This window comes from Sphaerodactylus townsendi, linkage group LG03 (assembly GCF_021028975.2).
Source record: "Sphaerodactylus townsendi isolate TG3544 linkage group LG03, MPM_Stown_v2.3, whole genome shotgun sequence".
In the NCBI taxonomy this organism is placed as follows: Eukaryota; Metazoa; Chordata; class Lepidosauria; order Squamata; family Sphaerodactylidae; genus Sphaerodactylus; species Sphaerodactylus townsendi.
The window spans coordinates 121,143,645-121,153,607 of record NC_059427.1 but is presented as its reverse complement, the minus strand read 5'-3'; the positions used below and the strand labels follow the sequence as shown (position 1 = coordinate 121,153,607).

The 9,963-nt window shown below is 43.3% G+C and overlaps 1 protein-coding gene across 1 annotated transcript in view; it reads left to right on the top strand.

Moving 5' to 3' along the window:
- The first annotated feature begins 6,344 nt into the window (after positions 1-6,344).
- CASKIN2 (CASK interacting protein 2) overlaps positions 6,345-9,963 on the top strand; it is a 64,742-nt gene continuing 61,123 nt past the window's right edge. The window contains exon 1 of the mRNA XM_048487408.1: positions 6,345-6,573. Coding sequence (XP_048343365.1) covers positions 6,554-6,573 — 20 coding nt within the window. The 5' untranslated portion in view covers positions 6,345-6,553. The remainder of the gene's footprint in view (positions 6,574-9,963) is intronic.

Below are 9,963 nucleotides of genomic sequence, written 5' to 3'. Positions count from 1 at the left end.
AGGTGGACCATCACTTTTTGTTCTGCAGGCAGATGGAAGGGGGAGGGAGAGGAAGACTCATGCCTCTGCGCATAGAAGCAATCCAGACAGGAGAGTTCAGAGCTGCTGTGCCTGCCAGAACCCTTTATAAACAATCCAATGTTCAGGATAATCAGAGATCTGTCCCTAGAAGACTTATGAATATAAACAGGAATGAAAAGAAGGAACGCGTGCATTGATTTTGCCTCCTGATTTAACCTTTCTTGTCTAACATCCAAAGGCAAAACCAGCCTGCCTGATGAAAATCATTCCATCATAGTCCTGTTTCTTGCAATTAACCTTTCATACGTTTGTTCCAAAAGGCTATCAGAGACAGGACACTGTGCAAGACGACCTTTAGGCTGATCCATTCTAATCAGTGGCTTTTTTGATGTCATTCACGTTGTGGGCAGACACGGCTATCTAACGTGGAATCTCCCGTGGCTTGTTCCCAACATGCTTCTTTTCAGAGCCTTCGGGGAAGAGAAAGTTGCAGCTATTGTTGAATATATCATTGGAAAAGGCACCATATGCATCCTGTAGATTCCACTATCTGTCATTACCTTGATCTAACCCACTTCTCCCTTCTGCTTTCTCTAGAACTCTTGGGATCAACGAAACGGCTGAATGTGAACTACCAGGATGTGGATGGGTAAGTAGTAGTCTGGTCAGGATGGGCTGATGAGAGGGAAGAAATGAGGACGAGCATACGAACTGACCAAGGCATGAAGGGTTTATAGTGATGAGACTTACCCTCGCCTTCTGTATTGTGTGTGTAGTCCGTGGCTCAGTTATTTGTTCTGCACATGACTTTGGCCCAGTCACTTCAAAGCCAAGAGTGTGGGAGGGATCCCAATCACGAAAGTGCCTTAAAGCATTTTATTGGATTGATTGAGTGGAGACCACAAGAAATGAGTGGCTGAAGGACTACAGATGTAGACACATAACTTGGGATGCGGCTGCTCCGTACCTGCATCTGGGAAAAATATCTTTTGCTAGCCTAACACTTGGAAAAGTACAGCAGCTTCCTTGAACACTGACAAGCAATCACAATGGATTAAGGTCATAGCTTGCATTAAAATTTAGCTTATGCTGCTTTATATTTGTTATAAATCCTACATTTTTGTGCTTAACGCTGCAGATGTGACTTGTCTGTGGGGCTAGAAGTATGTTTAGCAATGTTTGTTATAAACGATGTCATAAATGATGTTACAAACATTGTTGCGTTCGTTATAAATCCCTCATTTATGTTCTTAATACTGCTGGTGTGATTTGTCTCCGGGCTTAGAAGTATGCATAGCAAATTTTATTCCCACCTTATCTGCTTCCTCAAGTCAGTGATTCTAACAGAAATATTGCAAAGAACTCCTACAGATTTTTCAAACAGATGATGAGGTGAATGAGGCTTTGTCAAACCTCAGTCTTATGACAGAGTCCTAGTGGTAAGGGTAATGTCAAAGGCAAACCAAATGCTAGACTGCGAGCCCTCATGTAGTCTGAGATAAACATCTTTACAAAGGGGCTGTCCAAGAAATGTGGTCCAGGACCGTGCCAAGATCTTATAACCAGAAATTTCCACCTACACTCCATCTCGCAAACTTGGCACAAGTGAAGCACAGAACAATTAGGTAAAGAAGAACCCAGCGTGAACTCAAGATGTATAGATAGTGGCCTCCGACAAGAGCAAGCAACTAGGTATTTGCTAAACTTGAAAGAGCAAAGGTTGACAGAGTGAGCAATAGGTTGCATCCAGTTACAATGGCAAAACAGTCGTGGATGATTTTTAAGATAGCTGTGGGAGGTATTTTAGACTGTAGTTCCTTGAGGAGTATCTCAAGAAGACCTCTTGAGTCCATGGATTGTTCCAGTTGAAGGTTTTGAAGACTGGTGTTTCCCTTTGAAAAAAACAAACCCTACACTTTACCTGTGGAAACTGAATGAATATCCAGGACATATCTGTGGAAGACAGAGGGCAGCCCCTCCCCAAGTAGCGGGCCAATTTTTTTTTTTGAAGGGAGGCAAAAGTACAAAATGATGCTTACCCCCACACATTAAATACATTTTTCCTTACATATAGGTGCTTTGATTGTGTGTTCCTGCATTGAGGAGGGTTGGATTTGATGGCCCTTGGGGTCTCTTCCACAATTTCATGATTCTATGATTCTATGTATAATCTATGTATAATCAATGTATACAATCAGACTCTTTTAAATTATGCAATAAATTATGTTGACCTCTGTTCTCCGGGCACCCCCCTGCAACGCCTAGGGCAGGGCCCACTCCAAGCACCACCCCCTCCCAGCTGCCGGCTCTGAGCCGGCAGCCAGCAGTCCCTTCTGCCTTCCCCTCTGGGGAGGACAGAAGCAACTGGAAGGCTCCGTGCTGGGGCCTTTGCTTTTATAAGCTTTGGGGTGGGGCCACGGGAGGGGGAGGGGCTTGCGGGAGCCGGCAGCCCGGAGGGGGGAAAGGCTTGGGTTATCTTCTGGCTTCTTTGGCCCTGCCCATGACAACATGGGCAGGGCTGAGGGCACCAGAAGACAAGGCAGCAGGACTTCCTGCTGCCTTGCTGTCTTCCTGGTCACGTGGGGGGGTGATTTTGCACCCCCCACGTGACCAGATCAGTGGCGCTAGGCAAATATGTCACTGCCTGTGCATGTTTAGAATGTGTCCAAGCACCATTTCCACCCACCACCACGAAGTCTTGCATGCCCAAAGCCTACCATGGCCACTGAAAGGGGCTGTGGGAAGACAAGATGGAAGAATAGAGGGAGATTAGCAAGGCCAAGGAAGGTTACCTGGGATCTGTATCTCCCACTCCATAGAACTTGATATCTTTGCAGATATCCTCAGGAACCTTTAGCTCCCTCTTCTTTTCACCTACCATAGTTTTGCTCAACCAACAGTCACAACTTCTATCTTACCAAGGTCTGCAACTCTCTTCTGAGGCCCAGGGTCTCCCCCTCCCCCCCTTCCCCAACCTCCTAGCAACAGCCTAGTCAGGGGAATAGGGGATTGCACTGCAAAACGAGCCATATCTTCTGGGCAATTGAATCTCCCCCATCTCCCACCACTGCCTCCTGTCTGCCCATGCCTGGAGCACCTATCCCCCTCCTAGATTTGACCCTGGCCACACACAATAATTCCTCAGGAATTATGAGTTACCGGGTGTTTTTAAAAATGATTACAACAATTACTCTAAAAGTGCCTTTTCTTCTGATATCGAGAACTAAAATGATGTTCTTAGTGGACACAGTTAGGATAATTGTAATTTGAAAAGCAGTAAATTACATGCTTTGGTATGGGGGCCACGTAAGTCCCAGGCAGAGAGAAAGAGTGGGAGCTCTGTTTTCTTCTCAAGAAAGGCAGTAAGCCTCTTTTTCTCTGTAGACCATACATTAAATGCTCTGCACAGTGACTGGCTGGGCACCAAGGGTGAACTTTGCAAAACAGCTGAGGAATGTAGTTGGCTACAGTGACCTAACTCCCTTCTCTATTGTAATTATATAGGCTGTTTTGTAAATTAAATCCCAGCTCCAGTTCCTTATTTGTATTCTAAATGCAAAAAGGCAATTAAGATTACTAAAGCTGCATTCCTAAGCACACAGCCATGGAAGTCCATTCTACTGAAATCAGCAAGACCGAACGTCACATCAGCATAGCTAGCGCTTGCTGTTGAATAGTAAATCTATTTTATAGATCCCCTGTAAGTGCTTTGCAATAAAACCAGTTCTTGTTCAGTTGATCAGACCCGAGTACTTAAGAGGCAGAATATGTAGCAAGGACCACTTGTTGTGTGGGGCCACTTGCGAATATCTTGAAAGATTGACAGCAGGAGTTTCCAGACTTCTCCTCAGCTCTTTTCCAGGAAAAGTGATCTGAGTAAAATTACAGCCTTTCCTTCTCCCCCCGCCCCAAAAAACACTGTGTTTACTGTTGTACAGGTAAATAAGATGGGCGACATCTGTGATCAGACTGTCCACTGTTTTTTAGAAGTTAATAACAGTTGTTCCTCCCAGTGGACAAGGAACCTGGTGCTGGAGGAGCAGAGCGTAACCCTTCTGCCACCCTGGCCCCAGAAATTCAGTTTCAAAATCACAGGTACTTCTGGCCTTTTCCCTTGTGGCCAATGGCTCCATTTTGTACGGGAAAGAATTAAAACCCCTGCCTCCCTATGTCACTTTTCTGGTCTGCATCATTCTACCCCCTCCCAGTCTTTTTTCAGCAAGAAAAACAGATTGTAAGTACAGTAAATAAATATCTACTTTAAGAAAATGGGAGCTCTGCGTATAGATGTCGCACCCCTGCCTTTAGTTTAGCCAAAGTCTCAGAAATTTGGGCATCATAATTTGCAGGCTACGCAAAGTATCTCTGAATATCCAGATTTAACAGAATGAAGTAGCGTCACTCGTTTATATTATTCCTACGTACCTGGGAAATACCTGGAGATTTTGGTGGTAGAACCTGAGGGTGGTGGTGTTGGGGAGGGACTTCAGTGAGGTATAATACCATGTCCACCTTCCAAAGCAGCCATTTTCTCCCGGTCCATTGCCTGGAATTCAGCTGTAATCCCAAGAAATCTCCATCCCCTCCCTGGAGGTTTTTGAGCAATATGGCAGCATTAACTGTGCCAGAATTAAGGGTTAATTAGTACTTCAATTATTCATATGTAGAAAATGGTAACTAATGGTGTTGACAATGTTGTCTTCATTGATTTTACTCCCTTTACTGCAGAATTTCTGTTAAGAGAGTTTACTTAGTGTCTACAACAAGTCATTCCTTCTTTCTGCCGATCCAACCAAGAGGACTAAGGCGGAACATCTGCAGTGTTCATGAAAACAACATCAGAGAGGAACAGCAACCTTCCTCCTAATGTTGGGCCCATGGGTGGCTGAGGATTAATGCATGCTTTTTGCCAGGGCCCTGTTGCTATTACAAGCAGAAGAAAAAGAGTTCGGATTTATTATACCCCACCTTTATCTCCTATAAAGAGTCCCAAAGTGGCTTACAAACTCCTTCCTTTCCTCTCCGCACAACAGACACCTTGTGAAATAGGTGGGGCTGAGAGTGTTCTGAAGAACTGTGACTTGTCTGTGACCAGCAGGCTTCATGTGCAGGAGTGGGGAAACAAAAATTCAGTTTACCAGATAAGAGTCCTCCGCTCATGTGGAGTTATGGGGAATCAAGCCTGGTTTGCCAGCTTAGAGTTCACCACTCTAAACCACTGCACTGCACTGGCTCTCCTGCTGCTGAAACATTTTGGCAGAGTTTAGCAAATGTGGTTGGGCACCTGCAGGGTCCCTTGCTTAGTATTTGTTCTTTTGCTTCGCTGCCATTAGCAATTGCGTGCGAGTCCAGTGAGGCTTTCCTCATCATCACTGCTGAATTTCGGCTTGTCATGCAGTTGTTACAAATACAGGAGTCCTTCTAAAAAGAAACACAGAGGCACTCAATCCCAAGAAAGTTAGTTCCTGCCACCAGGGTAGAAAGTTTCCTTGTTTGAATGAGGCAGAGAGCGTCCGAGTTTTACCCAGGGCTGGCAGGCTGCCCATAAGCACTTCCCCCTGCTGGGCAATGGCATTACAACCTTCCCAATCCTATTCATCAGAGCTCTTTGCGCCTGCCTCTGGAATGGGCACTGTGCCCCCGTGGAGCCTCTGGCCAGTCTCCTGGCTGCAAGGATCCCTTCTTCCCACAGAGAGGTTACCGTGGGGATAATTGGAACATCTAGGCCTGCAGCAGAAGCACAGCATGAGGTGACTGCTTGCTGGCTGCCTGGGGTTAAGGAAAAGACCTCCCTTGTGGGTACCATCATTATGCACTAGGAGTTTTCCCTGGTATCTCACTCTGAAGCGTCTGCTATTCATGCCTCCCTTCCCTCCAGACAGGGACAACAGCTTCCAATCTGCCATGGCAACCCCTCAGTCCTTAGCAGTTCCATAGGCTAAGTTTGCGGCTGCTTGCGCTGTGTACTCTGTGAGCCTCACTGGGGATAATGCTCCTGCTTTGAAGCCTTGGAGCTCCCCATTGCCATGGGGAGGGGTAGGTTCCCGTGGGCTCTGAGCCCGCCTGGGTCTTTTTTGAATGAATGAAATCAGCATTGAGCAAGAAGAAGGCGGGAGCTTGGGGGGTGCGGGGGGGGACTCTGGACAAACAAGCTTCTTTCACAGACCAGGAACACAGGCGCTATTCATCCTCTGTGGCCTCACACATTTGGACAGTAGGAAAGCCATGCTGGGAGAGAGACAACTATAGTCAAGGCAGGCTAGGAGAGCTGGGACAAGGGAGGAGGTATGCACCATGCTCAAGAATCGTGTGTCATCTGTCCCCAGGCTAGAGATGGCAAAGTTGGTTTTTCTGTCTGCCTTTTCCGTTGCTGCCCGGAAAACAGGGAGCCACCCACCGCCCCCAACCTGCTGCAAACAATAACCCGCTAGGCTGACTGTAACATGGCTTACAGGACTTCTCCGGCTGTTCCCCCTTAAATAGAAGTGAAAGAACCAGATTCAAAGAAAGTTCCAGTGGCTTTAAGAGCTTCATGGCGGAGGGAGGTTTCAGGTATGCATCTTGTCATTTTAGAATTTGAATGTGATTTGAAAAACTGTGCAATCAGAACTTGCCTGGTAACTATTAAAGATGCTGGAACACCCTGTTAAGCTCTGCATTAATATCTGTAAGAATCCGACTCTGTTCAAGTCCATCCCTTTCTATGTGTTTGATCACAGTCAGGACTCCATATGGCAACATTTCCAAAGCCCCTTATGTATAATAAACAATGGTAACAACAATTATGAGAAATAAAATAGAGATATAACTATGATTATTGAATTGTGATTAGCATAATAATAAGTCTTTGCATAAATCATATGAAAATATAATATTTAATAAACGTTGTAATGTTATACAACATTATGTAATAAATTGTGATAGAATAGATTATAAAGCTTGCAGTGGTAATTACTATTATACATTTCTAAAAATAGTTGCTCAATATTGAAAGTTGGGTTCACATACTATAATGATCTACTCATGATACATTTGACTATTCTCCCCCCTTTAGCTCTATTCTATGCAATATATCAAGAGGATTATTAATAATATCCATCATTTCAACAACCTCCTCCTCTGCTCCCCATTTTGAAAGAGTAATATAAATAATATACTTTCCATTTATCTTGAAATTTGTTAATTGGTCTTTTGTTCACATGGTTAATTTTGCCACTACTGCATGTTCTGCTAATCCACTTTCCCTGACCTCTCAGAATGGACACTCTTCCGCTCTCCATTTTGTGTCAAGCTTGACTTTGGCTTCCATTATCGTATATATAAAAAATTTTTCCAATATTTGGGGGGGGGGGGGCGGGATTGGCACAATATCCAATAACATACTCTTGGCTTCCACAGCAAATTTAATTTTCAGAATGTTCTGGATTTCGGCATGCATTTCCAATTTTTTTGTCTTTTTGCACATCTGCTGCATATCTACCACCCATCTCTTTGTATTTCCAGCATTTCCCTTTTCAGTTCTTGTTCATCTTCTAAATATCCTTTGGAGTAACATAGCACTGATAAAATATCTTGGACCAGTTTCCTCTTAATGTTTGACTGACTATAGATTTTATATCTTTTATCTGTAAGGTTTTTCCATTGTTGGAAAATATAAGAAGGTTGAAAAAGATCTTTAAGGTTTTGGAAAGATATTCCTCAAAGTTTTTGTTAGGTTTTGGAAAGATATTCCTGTAAGGTTTTGGAAAGATATTCCTCAAAGTTTTGCATCCATCTATCTATACTTGTTCTGGTTTTGTGTCAAATTGGAGTCACAGCTTGTGAATTGATCCTAACAAATGTTCTTTTTGCTGTTATCACCCTTTCAAATTCAGTCAGCTTCCTTATTACGCCACTTGCTGTGTTAATCTCCTTTTTAAATCTTGAAACTAGTTGAAAGTATATTAGCCTTTTTAGTAGTACTTTTTTGCCTTCATCTTTTGCCAAGCTTTGATTTCTCCTTGAGAATTTATCGGATCTCCTATAAAATCATTATTTTTTTCTAACATTCTTATCATAATATGCCTCTATAGGTACATTAACGGTGATATTGGAGGGCTACCTGGATAGATTTCCAGATTTTCAGTAGTCTATCTCTAATTATACAATTTCTGTTTTGCATTGTTATCTCTTTTGACTGACTTTTAAGTTCATAGGTAATTATGTAAGCCTTCTAAATCTGCTGCTTCTAATTTTATTACTCTTTGATCTGGGTTTTAATCCAATCCACATCCAAATCAGGCCAGCTGCTTGATATATGTATTAATATTAGGTACTGCCTGTTTCTCATCTTGTAATACTTGGGCAGCCCAGTCCACAGCCTGAGGTGGCCAGGAACGGCACTGCTGCCACGCTGCCTCCAAAGGGCTTTCTGGAGGTGCAGGGAGGCGGGGGGTGGGGGGGGGGGAGAAAAAAACCTAGCTGCTGAAAACCCTCCATAGGGCTAAATGAACTTATACCACTCGAAAGGCATTTCTGGGGCCAAAGCCTAGTGGGACCCAACTGATGTCAGCTTCGCCTCTGGGAACACTCCCGGAAGGCTCCCAGCTGTTGTCAGTCTCCATGTTAGGCCGCCGCAGAAGTGAGTCCAGCCTGCTTCCCCGTTTGCCCTCCCAGCTGATGTAACTACCACTTACGCTGGCTGGGAGGGCAAAAGCATTGGCGCAAGGCTGTGCCGACTCCAGTGGCTGTTCAGCACCTCCCCTCCCCCCCCCCCGCCCCCGCATCTGGATTTAGCTGCAAATCTGATGCTTGGATTTTTACCATACCACCATGAACTTATTTATCTGTTACTGACATTCCTTCCAGGTTTTTTCTTATATATAGATTGCTAATATCTGAAATACAAAATTTATTGTTGCCAGTGCATTCATTTTTATTGTAGAGATTCTTCCCAGCCATGAAATATTTCATTTAGATCATCTCTGCAGGTCCTCTTGTATCTTCACGCACATTGTGTTATAATTATCTTTAAATAGTGTGTCGTTTTGTCTGGTCAGGTTTATTCCCAAACTGAATTTGATGTTATTACACTTCCTATAGCCCTTCTAATATCTTCCTCTTCCTGCTTCATGAAAACATTTAAAGTTATTTTATTTTCCTATCGATTTTATAACCTCTCAATTGTGGATCCAGTTTTTTTCAGTTTGTTCTATTGTGTATAGCATCGACAAGTGGGGGTTGAAATTGTCGGCTCCACATCATCAGCATAACTTTTTATTTTAAACTCTTCTGCATCCACTTTCAATCCTTCAATTCTAGGGCAGTGGTGGTGAACCTATGACACTCCAGGTGTTCATGGACTGCAATTCCCATCAGCCCCGGCCAGCAAGGCCAATTGGAGTGCCATAGGTTTGCCACCATGGTTCTAAGGTCTTCTCTGATCTTAGTGGCCTGTACTTCTAGCTCAAGAATAAATATCAGTGTAGGTAATGGACATCCTTGACCATTCCTTTTTTATTTGAAATTCATAAGTTAAAACTCCATTTATTAAAATCTTTATACGTTGTTTTGTGTAAATATTCTGTATCTGGTTCATGAATCTGAAGCTGCAATTTAGACTTCCAAATGTTGTCAAATACTTTTTCAGCAACTAAGAATATAAACGCTCCTTTTGTCTTCCCCCCCACAAATTCTATTGTATTAATCACAAAACATACATTGTTTTTCATGAGTCTCTTTGGTACAAAGCCAGCCTGATCTGTATGAATTAGTTATACATTTCCTTAGCCTCTTTGACATTACTGAGGTGAAAAGTTTATTGTCCATATTTAGCAATCAGATGGGTTTCTAAGAAAGATTTTTTAGTGTTGGATCATTGCCTTCTTTATGCATCAGCGTTATGTAAGCTTCCTGCCAAAATGAGAATAGTATTTTCCAAAGCCCCTTAATATTATTATTATT